The following is a 20,211-nucleotide window of genomic DNA, read 5'->3' as shown; positions in this document are numbered from 1 at the left end:
TAATTTAAATCCTATAGTTAAACAAAAACACAATCAGATAACACAACCGTAGAACGATCTAGTTTTTCAATTACCTGGAGAACACACATGCCATATGTGTTTCCCAATATTTTGTGTGTCTCAGCATAGTAACAATACCGTATATTTGTTGAGGCTACAAACAACTCAAAGGGATCATCTTCATTAACATTTAGCTTTCCAGATTTGATTTTACGTTGGAGGTTCTTCATTCTCTTCTTGCGATGGCTAAGAAAATAAAATAAAATTATAGTTTACTAAATGACATAAAAGGAGACTTCTGCAGTTGGCAGTACAACTAAAGTAAATAAAGTAGTTGTTCAATGAAAGCAAAAAAAGAATACTTTGAAAACATATTTACTCTTTAATAGCTTTCATAGCAAACAACAAAAAGGAAAAGAGAGTGTATATCTAAAAAAAAAATTGCTAACCTGCTTGAGATATACATATATATATATCAACAGATGAGTATATAAGATTTCATGTCCTAGCTGTTTTGCCTACTATACAGGAAAAACATTCAGAATTTTAAAATCCTGTTCCAATAGCACACACATACTTTCCAATTGAACCACTTTGAAAAATCGGCTTTTGCACAAAACCTGCTCAGCACAAAATATGTTATTAATGATATGCAAAAGAACCTGGCAGGTCTACACACCCAACCCAATGACAAGAATCTACAACTGCTAGAACAAATTGAAACATGGCACCAAAAACTAGAAAAACCCAAATCCTTGCTAGGTGAACAAGTATAATTTGAAAGTCACAATTATGCTAGTAATTTTAAAGACTTCTCCTTAATCTAATAGCTGGTAATGATGTACAGACTTATTTTAATGCCAGAGATCATAACAATAAAACTACTACACAAATACAAACATACTGTTTCTGAAGTATTGGAAAGAGTCTCAGCCCTCAGAAGTACCATGTATAAATATGAATATTATCACAGGTGTTTAAGGTGAAATCAGGAACAACTTTCTATACACCAAGAGCATTTTTGGCATGGCACGAATGATAAACAATGCTACTAGAGCATCAAAACATTCAGCATGAGTCTTAGGCCATGTACTTACAGATATCGACATAGAAAATTTTGTAGTATTTACAGGAGATCTTGGCCTTTCTGGTCATCACTGTCAAAAGCCAAAGACAGGCTTGATAAAATCCGTAAAATTGCAGGCCTACAAAAGCATATTCTCTTAATGTAAATCACATACTTTTTCTATGTCACTGGTAAATCAAAGTAAGTAAATGAAGTATACACGGACTAGAAGCTTAGTTCTCTAAATTCTGCACACTGTTTAAATTAAGCCGTGAGGAGAAATTTCCAAAAGTAGCCGCTTTCTATAGCAGCAGCTAAGGAAAATAGAAAGATAACTGTGATTATTAAAAAGCTGTTGCATACATTTAAATTTTTCAGTTCTTTACAAAAGCACTACACTAAGCCGCAATTCCTAGATTACTATCACATGTATAAAAAAAATATACAGCAGGTACTGCTCACCGCAAAAATAAATAAATAAATAAAAAATAAGAAAGTTCTCAAAGATAAAATGATGTAGAATGTAGAAAATAAAAGGAAGGTGCTGTGGGATCTCATAAAACTTGGATCTGGAAAAGGCAGACATAAGTATAACAACATACAAATCAAAGATGAGGATAAAATTATAGATGTACCCACAGGAAATGGCAAAATTCGTAAATGACTGGTTCTCTGGAACTGCAAAATCTTCTTAACACATGTGTGGCAGCCACAATGACTTACATGGTGAGCAAGTGCAATGATGATATTCTACAGCAGAGCTTGAAATCAGGAAGCCAATACAGAAGTTAAAAAATGAGAAGTCAGCAGGCAGGTGAGGTTCTGTTATGAATGTGTGCAAAGAGAGCACACAAGTCCCCCTGACAAATTTAATACATAAGACCTTCTGTTAAGGTATTTCTCCAGAATACCTAAAGCACACATGAGTAGTGCCATTACTAAACAAAGATAGCACAGGCTGTACTGAAAACTGCAGGACAGTTTCACTACTGCCTTCACTCCAAAAAATAATTGGATAAATCAAGAAGATAGATTAATGAGTTATATGAAAAATACAACATTTTAAAGAAAACACAGTTTTGTTCTTGAAGTGGCATAAGTACACTATCAGCCACTGCAAAGTACACAAAAGTGATACTTGGAGCTCTTGACAAAGGTGACTGTGTTACAAGCATATTCTTATAGTTGTCCAATACTTTTGACACTGTAGATCAGAAAATACTACTACATAAGTTAGAAGTTCTAGGTGTAACAGAATAGCAAATGGGGGTTCTAATCTTACTTGGAAAACAGGATGCAAAAGGTGGGGATAGTTCACACATCTGCTGATGAAAAATACTTAGTAACACAATTGACAGACAAGAAACACATAAACACAGGAGTTTCTAACGCTAACACACACACACACACACACACACACACACACACACACACACACACACACACACACACAAATGCGTTCATAATATTGAATTTTCCATTGTTTCATTTTCTGGACAATAGAAGACAAGGAAAAAAAGTTATCTTCACTGTCAACAGCAATGTCATAGTCACTGATAAAACACCAGCAACTCCTATCAGAGAAAGCTAATGAAACCCTCATGGATGTTTATGATTGGGTTGTATGTAATAAATTAACATTGAACATTCAGAAAACAACCTCAGTATAAAGAGGGAACACAATTCTGTCACATTAAGTATAGATGATAAATTTATAGATTGTGTGAACAACACACAGCTTTTAGAGATGAATAGTGACTGTCAGTTAACATGGCCAACTTTTACAGATGAATAGTGACTGTCAGTTAACATGAAATGAACACACAAAGAAGCTTGCAAAAAGAACGTCATCAGAATGTTTTGCTCTTAGGGTTCTGTCATCAATTTGTAGCAGCCAATGTCTTGTGGTGACCTACTCAACTCTTAGTTATGGGATTCTTTTCTGAGGATCGAAAACACGAAACATGGATACAATTCTTAAACTACGAAAAAGGGTTGCAAGAATAATAACTGTAAGTTGTAGTTGGGCTCACTGTAAAAAGCTGTTTAAAAATTGGGTATCCTTACTGCATCAAGTGAATACATTTACCAATCTGTTGTTCGTATCAGGAAAAAAATTATCAAGGTTTTTACTAACATTTTTATACATAATCACTGAAGATGAGCCAGTCTGGACTTACATTTACAAAGGAAAAATGAACAAAAAGTCTCAAAACAGCATTTTTTTTATCAGAGAATAAAATTACACAATATACTGGTCAAGGCAGTGAAAAAGATTCTGTATCTACATATCTACTCTGAAATTCATGCCAAATGCCTGGCAGAGGGCTCAAACAACTTTCACTCGCAAACAGTGCACAGGAGAAACTAATACTTAAATCTTTCTGGTGCAAGCTCTAATTTTTCTTTTCTTTATTATCATGATTATTCCCTAAGTGATTTGATGTTGACAAAAAATTTTCATATTATGAAGAGAAAGTTGGTGACTGAAATTTTGTGATAAGATCTCGCCACAGAGTAAAAAAACTTCATTTTGATTATTGCCAACCCAATTCACTTGCAATATCTGTGACACTCTCTCCCCTATTTCATGATAATATAAAACAAGCAGCCCTTCTTTGAACCTTTTTGACACCCTCCATCAAGCCTATCATGTAAGAACCCACAATGCACAGCAGTACTCCAGAAGGAGACAGACAAGCATATTGTAGGCAGTTTAAATTGTTCCAGATGTAATGTCTCTCATAGATTGTACCACAAACGTTCTCTTAAAAAAGACTGCTCTGCTCTTCAACATGTAACAGCATTCATGCAGCTGTGGAAGAAAAATTCCAAAAACAACCACTGGGCTGTGTCTAAGCAATTATCAATTATATCCTTTCTCTGAGGCATGTTGCATCTCGGAAACCATTCAGAATAGGCGTATCTCAACATTAAGTTTTCTGCTTCAAATGAGTATTCCTGCCATATCTCTGAATGCCTCCTGTATATGTTTTTTTTTTCTTATTTGAGGAATAAATCATGATTTGGGGTACAATGCATCAAATTTTGCCAGTTAGCTGTTTGTAAGATTCAATTTCAGACTGACACTCTAGGCTGGAGATAAACCAAAAGGAATGCACAAGAGCAACCAATTTTCATACTTATTTTAAAATCTTGTGCAATCATGTGTCCTCTGCATTTCCTTGTTGTTTGAAATTTTGCTTGAATTCAAATGATGATGAAAATAGTATGATTGTTAAATCAAATTGAATAATACTGTAACAAAAAATTGTAAACTGCAGTTCAACTGAGTTGCCAGATAGGCTTACTGCATACTACAGATGCAGTTTATTCATCTTTATGTTGCAAGGAAAGTGCAATATCATCACCTATCAATGAAGAATGAAGGAACAGGAGGCTTCAAATGTTCATATTAATAATTTATACTGCCAAACTAACACAAAACATACTGATACTTAACATACTCTAGCACATTCATCTCCATTTATTTTTCTTATCACAATACCTAACAATTTTTAGGATATATGAATCTAGAAGCTGAGATTATTAAGCACTTTTGTAGTCAAAGATGTCATATTTAGGACAAAAAATTGGGAAAGCTGCCATTCACCCTGAAGGCTAGTTTGTACAGAACTGTGCCTTAATAGGAACAGTCCAATTGGAGGTGGTATGCCCTTGCCTACCTCCCGCCTTGACCTCATTTATCCAGCGATACGGGGACCTACAGCTATTTTAACAAGGACTCAGAAGTTTCACACAGCAAGGTATTTCTCACATCAGAAAATGATTACCAGAGGCAAAAGAAGGAATAAAAGAGAGAAAAAAATCCTTTGATTGAGTGGGGATTGAGATCCATACCTTTGGATTTGTCATCTGACCCAATAGGCCACCAGGCAATACCTAGCACTAGAGTAACACAAAAAATACCCATTATACATACATAGTAAAGTAACTACAATTACATATTGTAAGAGTCTGTTTAAAAATCTATAAATGCTAAAAATGCTGCAATTTATTTTTACTGTCATTTACAAATGTGATATCAGAAAGATCTCTGTTCTAATCTGAATTTAACTTCAAGACAAATTAGATGGGAATTACTGCAAAAATCTTTAATATTACAGATGGTAGAAATAAATTTAAAAGAAGCTTAGAAGAAGAGAGCAGACAAGACAAAATGCTAGGAATGAGTTCAATTTTTTTTCTTTTTTATGCCCAGAAATCAACTATTTAGTTTCTTAACTAAATACTAACTCCATCAATGGCACATTTATCTGCCCTCTGACCCTCCCCCACTTGGTTCTTCAAGTATGCACTGTATTGGAAAAACGGGGCACTTCGTAACATTTAGCAAGCCATCTGTGGCACAGTCATAGGCACCCACATGGCACTGTCCTATATGCCAACTTATTCACGAGCCATCAAGAGGAGACCTCTGACCCTCCCAAAACACCAAAGCTCTGGTCTTGTTCTTTGATGATATCAAGATCTGGAGTCACAACCAAAACACCCTATCCTCATTTTTCATAACTCTCCCATCCGCTTCACCTGATCTCCTCGAAACCAGCATGTGACCTCACTGGATGGTGACTTCCTAATCTCTGATGGCTCCATCCATAGTCCACATTAAATCCAAGAGCAACTACGTGCCTGCATTTGACAGGTCATACCTTACATACCAAAAAATCCCTCCCAAACTGCCGGGCCACCTGCAGATGGTACATGTGCAGCGACCAGAATTCCCTTACCCAGTTTGCTGAAGAGCTCGCCAAGATCTTCACAAACAAATCTCCAGAGCCTTTTCCCCACACATACTCAATGCTCCCACCACCCCATGAAACAGCTACAAACGAGTGCCACCTTCGTCACCCAATATCATCCTGGACTGGAAGAACTGAACCACGTCCACTGTCAGGGCTTTGTTTACCTATTATCATGCCCTGAAATATTGGACAACCTACACACAATACCTCCCACCCCTTCTAAAATAGTGTTCCACCACCCATCCAACTTCCGAAACATACACTAGTCCATTCCTATGCCACTCCCAATTTCAACCCACAGCCACAGGGATCATATGTCAGATGCAAGACCTGCCCAATGCATTCACCACCACTTCCCACTCCAGTCCTGTCATAGGCTTAACCTACCCCTTCAAAGCCCAAACTGTGCAAGCAGTCAAGTTATATATCAGTTCTACTGCAATCATTGTGCTCCTTTTTAATATTGGTACGACTACGAACCAGCTGGTCACTGCCAAACTGTGGCTAAGAGTAAGAGTGTGGTAGACCACCCTGAGATACAATATGCTGCTGAACATAAGATGCTCAATTTCAATGGCTGTATCACAGCTGAGGCCATTCTAATACCCCTCCACCAAATAGCTTTTCAGACCAGTGCAGATGAGAATCATCTTCACAACAAATCCTCTACTCCCAGAATTATACCAGCCTTAACCTATGGTAACCTACTGTCCTTACACCCTCCACTCAACAATTTCTGCCCCTCTGTCCTATCACCTATTCCCTACTCACATTCCCTAACCCTCATTGTCTACCACACCTATTAAATACGCTTCTAGAAAAAATAAATGTTCTTTTCAGAGCTGAAAATACTAACAGACCAAACGGCCAATGCTGTGCATTGGGAAAAGGATTTTCAATTAGCTTTACATTCCCCTTTCTTTAGCTCACAAAATACGGATCAGGGTTATACTCATGTTGCCATACTCTGCAACTGAATGAATACGGAAGTTTCATATCATTTCTTAATTCAAAGACCGTTTATGTTGTTGCCTACATATTCTCAAGATGCCATGTTATTAAAATTGCTAATCAATAACTGAAATGCACGTGAATTTAAACTATTCAGTGGATGAAATACAAATAGCAGTGTTTTTTTTATGTATATTCTTGGCAGTTTCGATACAGATGTCACAGTGCAGTTCCACCGTGTTTATTACAGGATAATCATTTTGGGTGAAATCAATAATCAACTATTGAACTGAGGTTTTAATTAAACTATACAATAAAATTTCAGATGCAGTAGATCATTAAGTAAGTTTCTACTCTCTATTGTTGGTCTCTTTGTTTTGTCATCCTTGTATGTATCATATGTTGCAATTATCACTTTCAGAACTCTAATGGAATATCCTGCTGGGTCATTCCATGTCAATTCAATCAATTTGAGAAAATGTTCCAGCTGATAGTCTCAGATTTGGCTGAAATTTAGCACACCAATGCTACTAAGTGTGGAACCCTCATGTACAAAATTTTAAGTTCCCCTGCCAATTAGTTCCAGAATTATGGCTTGTGAAAGAAGGTGGCATGACCTGGAAATTGCAACTCGCATCTGGCAATCTATCTTCAGACCCAACTTCAGGTCTTAATAACTTTGAAACTATTCCACACAGTCCAGTGAAGTTTTTACAACCCAGTAACATCCACTTAGAGAACACACTCTATGAATCAAAACACTAACAACATATTTCTGAGGGAAAATAAAAAATTTCAAAATGTGATTTAAAAAATGTAATATGTTAAAAGGTAGGTGCTCTCTATGCCAAATATAATTCACTCAAAAAGGGTATAATTTTTTGTGGTAAGCTTAATGTGGCCTAAACACACACAGAACTCTTCGTGCCCATCTCAGTCACACAAACAGAGTTACATGCACACAAAAATTTGAAAAATTACCTGAAAAACATGGGTTTTCTAAGTGTGGTAGCATAAAAAGGACAAGTGATATCCACGTCAAATTTCAAACACTGCAAGTAGACCATAGTATAATATGAGGCAAAATTTCAACTTGTTATTGCAAGGCATTTGTGTACAATAAAAGTTGACAGAGATGTATTTGGTTACATTTCTTTTAACACGATTTAGCATGTAATATAGATGATGCAGACAGCTTGTTTCAGACAAAGCTGCAGCAATTGTTGGGAACCATTAGGCAACAGAAAATTAAACAGTGGTAGTTTTCAGGGACAGAACAAGTCATTATTAGGCAGGAACAACAAAGGAAACAAGCAACAATTACAGGTTACTCATGTTTTTAAGATTCTAGTTCAGATTGGTCAGTATTGTTATGGGAAGTCAGTATGGAGGCAAAAGAGTGTACTAGTGGTGCTTTTGTTCAAACAAGTTTCAGTATTGGTAGAGCACAGGCATCTGAATGTCATAAAACAACATATGGAACAAAATGTGGCATTCACTTTGTACTGTATGATCTGGATGAATCAAACCAAGATTTATTGCTATGGAGATCCGGGATACACCCTGTGGGCACAAGCAGTACAGTTCCAGGAAACTTTAGTGTTTGTTATCATCATATGAAAGTGTTTCTGGATAAGTATTCTTTCCTACAAAGAAGTTTTCTTGATCCATTTTGGATTCATAAGAAGACAGTGAAGTGTAGCCTCAGAGAAATTGATATAAAATCAGTACTGAAAGTGAATCAGTGCATGGGGCTTAACATGAAACCAGGACAAAAGTTATGTACCAGGTGTGTTACACTTCTAAAAAATGAAGAATATTCTGATAATTTACACGACAATGACGAAGAGTATCAGCCACCTACAATCACAGCAGATGAGCAATTAAATACTTCAGTGACTGCTCTTGGTTTGTCTCCCATTAAGACATGTAAAGTTGGGAAAAGAGACAGGCCCAGCTATGGTAGAAGAAAACTACAAGAAGCTGAAATGGAATTAAAACACAATATAGCTGGACGAGGAAGGAACAGAAATCATGCCAGAAATGCTCGATTTGGACAAAATGGTGCATGATTTAAAAGGAAAATGTGCCATATTCACATGCCAGAAAAAAGTAGCTATTCTTACCCTTGTACCTTCCAGATGATCTATTGACTACACTGCAAAGGAATTCAATGTTTCCACATATATGATAAAGCAAGCTAGGAAAATAAAAGCAACCCAAGGAGTGATTCCACAATTTCAGCAGGCTCAGAGCAAGCAACTGAGTTCAGAAATAAAGGTGCTAGTGTCAAGAGTTTCATGAAAATAATGACTACAGCCAAATAATGCCTGGAAAAAAAGACTTTGTATGTAGAAAATGGGAAATGTACATGTACAGATGCAAAAAAGACCGTTGCTATGCAACATATCAGAACAATACTTAGAATTCAAGGAAAAGTATCCCAATACCAAAGTAGGTTTATGATCTTTTTTCAATCTTCGGCCAAAATGGGTTGTGCCTGTACATGCAAGGGGCACACACAATGTTTGTGTATGTGAGACCCATCAAAATCCTAAGCTGATGTTTCCTGCTATAAAGGATTCTGGTCTGGATCACAAAGGTGCAATGAAGCTGCTAGTGTGTGACATCAGTTCCGACCAGTGCATGATACATAGGTGTGAAAAGTGTCCTGATAAGGCAAATCTTGCAGAACACATGAATAAAAACTGTATGGTGAACTCCTTATGGGTGACGAACTTGTTTCTTATAAACAATGGACACACATGGATCACACAAGTCTTGAAACAAAGGAAACTACAGTGGAAGATTTTGTTGAAATGTGTTGTCAAAAAATGGACAAACTGACCACACACAGCTCCACAGCAACAGCACAATTGGCTTTTTTCCAGTTTTGTAAGGATAATTTGAAATGGAATGAAATTATAGTAATAGGCCTACTACACTTTTCTGAAAATAATGCATTTATAGTTCAGGATGCCATCCAAGGAAATCATTGGGACAACAGTCAGGCAACTCTCCAGCCATTTGCAATTTACTATAGAGGTGAATCAGGTGATGTGTCTGTCATGAACCTGTGCATTTTTAGTGACTGTTTAATTCATGATGCCACTGCAGTTCATGCCCACATTCGCACTGTCATGGCATATATGAAAAACAAGCTGCCTCACATACATTTTGCGAAATACTTCAGTGACGGGGCACCTAGTCAGTACAAAAACTGTAAAAATCTCAAAAATTTATGCATGGATTACCATTATTTTCAGATTCACACAGAATGGAATTTTTTCGCAACAAGTCATGGTAAAAATGTATGTGATGGTATTGGTGCTACCAATAAGCGCATGGCATCACGAGCTTGTCTGCAGCCCTTACAGAAGGTCACATTCTAACACATCTTCAATTATTTACCTGGGTACAGAAACATATCTCTAGCATACAATCATTCTATGTTTCGAAAGATGAGGTGAAATCAGTGGAAGAGTTGCTAAAATCAGACTAGAACATCTACATCTACATGACTACTCTGCAATTCACATTTAAGTGCTTGGCAGAGGGTTCATCGAACCACAACCTCTTTACTATTCCACTCCCGAACAGCGAGCGGGAAAAACGAACACCTAAACCTTTCTGTTCGAGCTCTGATTTCTCTTATTTTATTTTGATGATCATTCCTACCTATGTAGGTTGGGCTCAACAAAATATTTTCGCATTCGGAAGAGAAAGCTGGTCTCGCCGCGACGAAAAACGTCTATGCTGTAATGACTTCCATCCCAACTCGTGTATCATATCTGCCACACTCTCTCCCCTATAACGTGATAATACAAAACGAGCTGCCCTTTTTTGCACCCTTTCGATGTCCTCCGTCAATCCCAACTGGTAAGGATCCCACACCGTGCAGCAATTTTCTAACAGACGACGAACGAGTGTAGTGTAAGCTGTCTCTTTAGTGGACTTGTTGCATCTTCTAAGTGTCCTGCCAATGAAACGTAACCTTTGCCTCGCCTTCCCGACAATATTATCTATGTGGTCCTTCCAACTGAAGTTGTTCGTAATTTTAACACCCAGGTACTTAGTTGAATTGACAGCCTTGAGAATTGTACTATTTATCGAGTAATCGAATTCTAACGGATTTCTTTTGGAACTCATGTGGGTCATTTCACACTTTTCGTTATTTAGCGTCAACTGCCACCTGACACACCATACAGCAATCTTTTCTAAATCGCTTTGCAACTGATACTGGTCTTCGGATGACCTTACTAGACGGTAAGTTACAGCATCATCTGCGAACAATCTAAGAGAACTGCTCAGATTGTCACCCAGGTCATTTATATAGATCAGGAACAGCAGAGGTCCCAGGACGCTTCCCTGGGGAACACCTGATATCACTTCAGTTTTACTCGATGATTTGCCGTCTATTACTATGAACTGTGACCTTCATGACAGGAAATCACGAATCCAGTCGCACAACTGAGACGATACCCCATAGCTCCGCAGCTTGATTAGAAGTCGCTTGTGAGGTACAGTGTCAAAAGCTTTCCGGAAATCTAGAAATACGGAATCAACTTGAGATCCCCTGTCAATAGCGGCCATTACTTCGTGCGAATAAAGAGCTAGCTGCGTTGCACAAGAGCGATGTTTTCTGAAGCCATGCTGATTACGTGTCAATAGATCGTTCCCTTCGAGGTGATTCATAATGTTTGAATACAGTATATGCTCCAAAACCCTACTGCAAACCGACGTCAATGATATAGGTCTGTAGTTAAATGGATTACTCCTACTACCCTTCTTGAACAATGGTGCAACCTGCGCAATTTTCCAATCTGTAGGTAGAGATCTATCAGTGAGCAAGTGGTTGTATGAGTGCTAAGTAGGGAGCTATAGTATCAGCGTAATCTGAAAGTAACCTAATCGGTATACAATCTGGACCTGAAGACTTGCCCGTATCAAGCGATTTGAGTTGCTTCGCAACCCCTAAGGTATCTACTTCTAAGAAACTCATGCTAAAACTGTTGCAGACACAACGAGCCATCATCACTTCTCTCCAGCGGAATCTGAGAATGTGCAGATGAGGAGACTGTCCGGTTATAACTATAGGTTCATGCACATATGTCTTTACAGTGTGTCTGACTCAAGATTCAGAAGCAGAAGCAGCAACATACAACCAGGTTGCTATGTTATTGCTGTTGATGATGACAAATGGTACTTATGATGTGTTACAGAGTGCTGTGAAGCAGAAGGTGATGTATTTGTGAACTTCATGGCACCAGCAGGACCAGCAAGATCATTTCATTCGCAATATTTGGCAGACAGGTGTTGGATTCCTTTTGAACATATTCTTATGACAGTTCCGGTTCCTACCACAGTGTCAGGAAGTCAGTACAATTTGCCACTCAATGTACAGAGTACGGTAGCTAAAGTGTAGGAGAACTTCTGCTCAAAGCACAATCGACTGGTTTTTAGCAGTTAAGGTGCAGTAAACATTAATGATAGGTTGTGTTAATCTGTCTAAATGTTGTTGCTTAGTGATTGAACAGCTGTGGGAGAGGATAAGAAGAGGCAGAACAGTTTACGATATGTTTTTACAAAATTGTGTTGTGGAACAATGACCACATCACCAAACACATCTGTCAACTTCCAAAGTACACAAATGTCTTGCAATAACATGTTGAAATTTTGAGATATGTATTATTATGGTCTACTTATGCAGTGTGTGAATTTGGCTTGGATACCACTTGTCCCTTTTGTGCTACCACACTTCGAAAATCCATGTGTTTCAGGTAATTTTTTAAATTTTTGCATTTTCTTGTGCATGTAACTTAGTTTTTGTGACTGATATGAGCATGATGAGTTCTGTGTGTGTTTTGGCCACATTAAGCTTACCACAAAAAAATTATACCATTTTTGAGTGAAGTATATTTGGCATAGAGGACACCTACAATGTGCACCTTTTAAAGTATTACATTTTTTAATCACATTTTGGAATTTTTTATTTTCCCTCAGAAATATGTTGTTAGTGTTTTGGTTAATTGAGTGTGTTCTCTAAATTGATGTTACTGGGTGGTAAAATTTCACTGGACTGTGTGGAATAGTTCCAAAGTTATCAAGACCTGAAGTTGGGTCTGAAGATAGATTGCCAGATGCGAGTTGCAATTTCTGGGTGACCTCACCTTCTTTCACAAGTCATAACTCTGGAACTAACTGGCAGGGGAAACTAATACTTTGTACACAAGTGTTCCACACATGGTAGAATTAGAGCACTGAATTTCAGTCAAATCTGAGACTATGAGCTGGAGCCCCTGGTTGAACTGACATGAAATGACCCTGCTCCATCTTCATAATGCCTCCTTATCTATGCTCAGTACTGTTAAAAATTGCTCTGAGAAGAACTGTTTCTTATTCATAATAATCATCTTTGTTTTTCCCAGGATGAAAGGACTGTCTGTCACCGAGACTGCTATTAGCTCTCTTTGCTGCACCTTCTGTATTAGTTCTGGTAATTTCGCAACTGTCTTTCTTCTTTAGGAATTGTTTGAATGACCACAGGTACACACATTTAAAGGTATATGAACAAACTTTTCTACAACACTGAGAATTAATAAACTGGATCTTTTGTTACATTATAAATAACAGAAAAGACCCAATCAACATTCCGCTCTAACAAAATGTCTAAAAAGGAAGTTACAGCACACATTAAAATCACAGTGACGGTATCAACAGCTCCCTTCCTTAAAAAAAAAAAAAAATAAATAAAATTCCCAAATAACATCACAACTCGCGAACAATAGACCCAAAAAAAACAGCTACTTACCACAAACAAATTCTGCTGCTATACACTAAGTTAGCCAACCCCATCAAATACACACACACACAACATCCAAACGACTCACAACCTACGAACCCCATCCCCTCCCCCAAACATCACACCCCTCCACAAAAAAAACACCAGAAAATAAAAATCACAAAATAAATGAAAATCAATCACACATTATAATTCAAAAAACAACAGCAACAAAACAGATCCTATGTAACATAATCTTAAAACACCCCCGCCCTACCTAAATCCACAACCATTGCCCCCCCCCCCCCCCATACAAAAGCCCCTCAACTAACCTCCCTTGGCCTGTACATCTTACTAACTGCCCTCAAAAAGACGCAAAAAATACAATACTCCCCTGGGACGCTCTTCCGCCAGCAATACTCATCTAAATGAGATTGTAGGTTAGAAGAGCACGTCTCGCCCCTCCCTGTGACTGAATTAACTACCTTCCCCAAAACTCCTCTATTGTATGCGCCAGTTTCGTAATTTTTGAACTCTAAACTATGGTTTACAATGAAACGACCATAACCTGTCTTCCCCAACCCCCCATATGATGAAAAAGCATCTGACACTGCAGTACTCCCCTCCTCTATATACTCTTCAATTAATCGCACCAATTCCCTCTTAGTACACCCCTCCAAAACCCTGAAAACACAATCTGCATACCCACCCCCAAAATAACAGACCCCCGACACAAATAAACCAACCAGAGACTTACCGCTCCCATACTTTCTCTTCCCAAACTGAGATTCGTCTATCTCGACCACCACCCCGACACACCCAACTTACCTCTATACTTTACATATTCCAAAAATACTTCCCTACAAAAAGAAAACCGATCTAAAACTGTCCTCCCACTCACTCCAGTCTCATGTGAGCAAAAGCTGATAGATGACCTATTACAAAATTAGTAAGTCATCAAAACAATCTCTCTCATGGCCAACCTACATTTTTCGAGCCAGGAACCGTGTCTGATGGAGCGCCAAAGGTTGTCCTTTTGACAATGCCACATGTAACAGTCCCTAGTTCGAGACACCGTTAACTCTCGCCAACCTCCCACACTCTCTGCTAACAGTCCGAACACCTGGAGAAATTTGATCAAAGACATCATGTCCTCTCCGCTCTCCGTACGCAATTTCTTGCTATTGTATTTCATAGTCATATCCATACCTAACAAAAGAAGCCACACAATAAACTCAACATCTTACTGCACCACAAACAGCAAAAAGGCAGAGATGAGTATTGCAAGAAACTTAACATTTAAGTGGTGATAACAAAGTAGACAAAGCTGAAAAATTCCGCTACCCTGAAATCAAAATTACTCATGATAAACTAAGTAAGGACGACATAAAAAGTGGACTAGCACAGCCAAAGAGGGCATTACTGGCCAAGAGAACTCGACTGGTATCAAACACAGACCATAATTTGAACAAGAAAATTCTAAGAATGTACATCTGGAGCACAGCATTGCATCATAGCAAATCGCAGACAGTGGGAAAACCAGAACAGAAGAGAATCAAAGCATTTGAGATATAGCGCTACAGAGGAATGCTGAAAATTAAGTGGACTGATAAGTACAGAATAAGGAGGTAGAATGACACATTTATGTTGACAACAAGGAATAAATTCTATTGTCCTAGAGGGTAAAAACACAACAAATAATTAACGATGTAGGATGGAAACACTACTTCGAGATGAAGAGGTTAGCACAGGACAGGAATTCATTGTGAGCCCCATCAAACCAATCAGAAGACTGATGACTAAAAATATATCCACCAAATGTCATAACATTGCTACCCATTTGCAACAAACTGTTGGACAGACTAATTTATGTGAAGAAACACAGAATGACCAATGAAAGAATATTCTGAAATAGACAGAGAAATAGCTATGAGACAACTTTCAAAAGATCATCATACAGGCTAACTCCAGCACTCTCTCCTAAAATAGGAGGAGATAAAAACACGCCATTTCTCAAAACAAAAAAGCAGGTGGCTAATGTGTTAGTACAAAATATTCAGCTTAGTGGTTGAAGAACAAACAAATACATTAAAAGTAGCTCATCACAGGATTAATGTGATGCTACTATATAGTAATTCATCCAGATAAGCACTTTATGCAGCAAAATCTTTAAGCAAATAGTTGATGTTAGCAATCGCAACCACAGAAATAAAAAAATAATAAAAAAAATAAAAGTGGAAAAATGTGGGTCCAGTTGAAGGGCAATTCCAATAAAGTAGAGACCATAGTAGTGAACTTTATATAGGCTAAAAAAATTAGAGATATGATTACGAAAAGAAGAGATTAGTATGGCCATATCCAAAGGATGAATCTCTACAGACTGCCAAAAAGACTGCTCAATTATTTTGGTAAATTAAAAATAGACAGTGCACGGTCCAAAGAAGTTATAAGGGACATAGATGAACTCCAAATCACTCCACATGATATTAAGGAAATGACTACACATAGCATTTCATCAGGGAACAGGTGACATACACACAATATTACAGTCAAGCTTTACATAGAGTATTGTCAATGGGTAATGTGTGGGGAACTAGTGCAGCTACAGTGAAGGGGAGTGCTGATGTAACATTATTCTTAAACACCTTGATCGAAATGTGTGGAATGTAACGAAGTAAATGTTGTTGTTGTGGCCTTCAGTCCCGAGACTGGTTTGATGCAGCTCTCCATGCTACCCTATCCTGTGCAAGCTTCTTCATCTCCCAGTACCTACTGCAACCTACATCCTTCTGAATCTGCTTAGTGTATTCATCTCTTGGTCTCCCTCTACGATTTTTACCCTCTACGCTGCCCTCCAATACTAAATTGGTGATCCCTTGATGCCTCAGAACATGTCCTACCAACCGATCCCTTCTTCTTGTCAAGTTGTGCCACAAACTCCTCTTCTCCCCAATCCTATTCAATACTTCCTCATTAGTTACGTGATATACCCATCTAATTTTCAGCATTCTTCTGTAGCACCACATTTCGTAAGCTTCTATTCTCTTCTTGTCTAAACTATTTATCGTCCATGTTTCACTTCCATACATGGCTACACTCCATACAAATACTTTCAGAAATGAGTTCCTCACACTTAAATCAATTTGAAAGAGAGTATTCCAGTCAACATTGTCAAAAGCTTTCTCTAAGTCTACAAATGCTAGAAACATAGGTTTGCCTTTCCTTAATCTTTCTTCTAAGATACATCGTAAGGTCAGTATTGCCTCACGTGTTCCAGTATTTCTATGAAATCCAAACTGATCTTCCCCGAGGTTGGCTTCTACTAGTTTTTCCATGCATCTGTAGAGAATTCGTGTTAGTATTTTGCAGCTATGGCTTATTAAACTTATTGTTCGGTAATTTTCACATCTGTCAACACCTGCTTTCTTTGGGATTGGAATTATTATAGTCTTCTTTAAGTCTGAGGGTATTTCGCCTGTTTCACACATCTTGCTCACCAGATGGTAGGGTTTTGTCAGGACTGGCTCTCCCAAGGCCGTCAGTAGTTCCAATGGAATGTTGTCCAATCCGGGGGCCTTGTTTCGACTAAGGTCTTTGCTCTGTCAAACTCTTCACAGAGTATCGTATCTACCATTTCATCTTCATCCTCTTCCATTTCCATAATATTGTCCTCAAGTACATCGCCCTTGTATAGACCCTCTATATACTCCTTCCACCTTTCTGCTTTCCCTTCTTTGCTTAGAACTGGGTTTACATCTGAGCTCTTGATGTTCATACAAGTGGTTCTCTTTTCTCCAAAGGTCTCTCTAATCTTCCTGTAGGCAGTACCTATCTTACCCCTAGTGAGATGTGCCTCTACATCCTTACATTTGTCCTCTAGCCATCCCTGCTTAGCCATTTTGCATTTCCTGTCGATCTCATTTTTGAGACGTTTGTATTCCTTTTTGCCTACTTCATTTATTGCATTTTTATTTTTGTCTCCTTTCATCAATTAAATTCAATATTTCTTCTGTTACCCAAGGATTTCTACTAGCACTTGTCTTTTTACCTACTTGATCCTCTGCTGCCTTCACTACATCCCTCAAAGCTACCCATTCTTCTTCTACTGTATTTCTTCTCCCCATTCCTGATAACTGTTTGATTATGATCCCCCTGAAACTCTGTACAACCTCTGGTTCTTTCAGTTTATCCAGGTTCCATCTCCTTAAATTCCCACCTTTTTGCAGTTTCTTCAGTTTTAATCTACAGGTCATAACCAATAGATTGTGGTCAGAGTCCACATCTGCCCCTGGAAATGTCTTACAATTTAAAACCTGGTTCCTAAATCTCTGTCTTACCATTATATAATCTATCTGATACCTTTTAGTATCTCCACGGTTCTTCCATGTATACAACCTTCTTTCATGATTCTTAAACCAAGTGTTAGCTATGGCTAAGTTGTGCCCTGTGCAAAATTCTACCAGACGGTATCCTCTTTCATTTCTTAGCCCAATCCATATTCACCTACAATGTTTCCTTCTCTCGCTTTTCCTACACTCGAATTCCAGTCACCGATGACTATTAAATTTTCATCTCCCTTCACTATCTAAATAATTTCTTTTATTTCATCATACATTTCTTCAATTTCTTCGTCATCAGCAGAGCTAGTTGGCATATAAACTTATACTACTGTAGTAGGTGTGGGTTTTGTATCTATCTTGGCCACAATAATGCGTTCACTATGCTGTTTGTAGTAGCTTACCAGCATTCCTATTTTCCTATTCATTATTAAACCTACTCCTGTGTTACCCCTATTTGATTTTGTGTTTATAACCCTGTAGTCACCTGACCAGAATCTTGTTCCTCCTGCCACCGTACTTCACTAATTCCCACTATATCTAACTTTAACCTGTCCATTTCCCTTTTTAAATTTTTTAACCTACCGGCCCGATTAAGGGATCTGACATTACACGCTCCGGTTCGTAGAACGCCAGTTTTCTTTCTCCTGATAACGACATCCTCTTGAGTAGTCCCCGCCTGGAGATCCGAATGGGGGACTATTTTACCTCCGGAATATTTTACCCAAGAGGACGCCATCATCACTTAATCATACAGTAGAGCTGCATGCCCTCGGGAAAAATTACGGCCGTAGTTTCCCCTTGCTTCAGCCGTTCGCAGTACCAGCACAGCAAGGCCATTTTGGTTATTGTTACATGGCCAAATCAGTCAATCATCCAGACTGTTGCCCTTGCAACTATTGAAGAGGCCGCTGTACCTCTTCAGGAACCACACGTTTGTCTGGACTCTCAACAGATACCCCGCCGTTGTTGTTGTACCTACGGTACGGCTATCTGTATTGCTGAGGCACGCAAGCCTCTCTACAAACGGCAAGGTCCATGGTTCATGGGGGGATGAAGTAAATAGGCTATATGAAAAAAAATCTGTATCCTGAGGCTCTTCATCAATATTTAAGTCTTAATATTCTTAACATACATTACTGAACTAAATATGGGAGCCGTCCGGGGTAGCCGAGCGGTTCTAGGCGCTAGTGTCTGGAATCGTGCGATCGCAACGGTCGCAGGTTCCAGTCCTGCCTAGGGCAAGGATGTGTGTGATGTCCTTAGGTTAGTCAGTTTTAAATAGTTCTAAGTTCTAGAGGACTGATGACCTCAGACCTTAAGTCCCATAGTGCTCAGAGCCATTTGAACCATAATAGGCTAAGGAAACAGTTTTATATGCACAATGGCAATGCTGAGTTAATTTCTACATAATGGCTTCCAATTTCACTTAATAGTACACAGCTCCTAAGCTGTGGCACATAAAAAACTTAAAAACATAATAAATAAATAACTATGGAAAATCGATTATTATCAGCCAATCTTACTCACCTACTGAATCCAAGTTCCTTTTTGTAGCACCATAATACGTTTGGTCTTGCCTTGACAGTCGCTTTCGAGAGCATATGGTGTAATATAACAACCTAGAAGAAACGGGACATTCATGAACGATATGACAGAGACAGACCAAGAATTATTATTTATTTTCAAAGTTGCATTTCGTAACTGTCTAACAACCTGATCACGACCCTTATCGCCAACGACAACAAACATTGTTCTGTGTCCTAGAGTCACTCCATTTTCAATTAGAACTCTTATTCTGTTGTCTATTTTCTTTCTCACCATCTTGTCAGATTTTAATAATCTACACACTCAAACACAAACACGTGCTGTACACAGTGCCACAATTTTGTTTACGATTCAAAGATCACAATACCAGCTGAAGATAGTACATCACACCTCAGTTAACACTTAATCGACTTAAGATCGATCCACACCTGACAGAACGAAATGTCATTTAAAGTAAACTGTAGCCCCAGACCTTCCGACGACTGCCGCCATTCTAGAAAGCATTTCAAAAGCATTTTCAGACCACCAACGGAAGGAAATAGTACAGCACCGAGGAGGAGGTCAAAGTCAGGGTTTCCGGGGTACCAATTTTTTAAGTTGATTTGATCTGGGAGCAACAGGTATCGTCTTCTGCTAACGTCGGAGTTCTTTTTTTCTCCACGCACACTCATGGTATAGATGTGAATTCATGATTTAGTGTTTTCTTAGTCTCTATTCTATTATCATGCTTTGTTTTCGTGACACAATACAAATGTTTCATAG

The 20,211-nt window shown here is 38.3% G+C and overlaps 1 protein-coding gene across 1 annotated transcript in view; it reads right to left on the bottom strand.

Annotated features, from left to right (window-relative positions):
- Positions 1-19,962, bottom strand: part of LOC126281444 (RNA cytidine acetyltransferase-like) — a 95,366-nt gene extending 75,404 nt beyond the window's left edge. The window contains exons 1-3 of the mRNA XM_049980413.1: positions 19,618-19,962; positions 19,432-19,523; positions 75-246 (exon numbers count right to left, since the gene is read on the bottom strand). Of these exons, the coding sequence (XP_049836370.1) occupies positions 75-246; positions 19,432-19,523; positions 19,618-19,725 (372 nt within the window). The 5' untranslated portion in view covers positions 19,726-19,962. The remainder of the gene's footprint in view (positions 1-74; positions 247-19,431; positions 19,524-19,617) is intronic.
- Between the last annotated feature and the right edge of the window lie 249 nt (positions 19,963-20,211).

This window comes from Schistocerca gregaria, chromosome 7 (assembly GCF_023897955.1).
Source record: "Schistocerca gregaria isolate iqSchGreg1 chromosome 7, iqSchGreg1.2, whole genome shotgun sequence".
Taxonomy (NCBI): Eukaryota; Metazoa; Arthropoda; class Insecta; order Orthoptera; family Acrididae; genus Schistocerca; species Schistocerca gregaria.
Note: the sequence above shows the minus strand (reverse complement) of the source record. Positions and strands in the feature narration are given on the sequence as shown.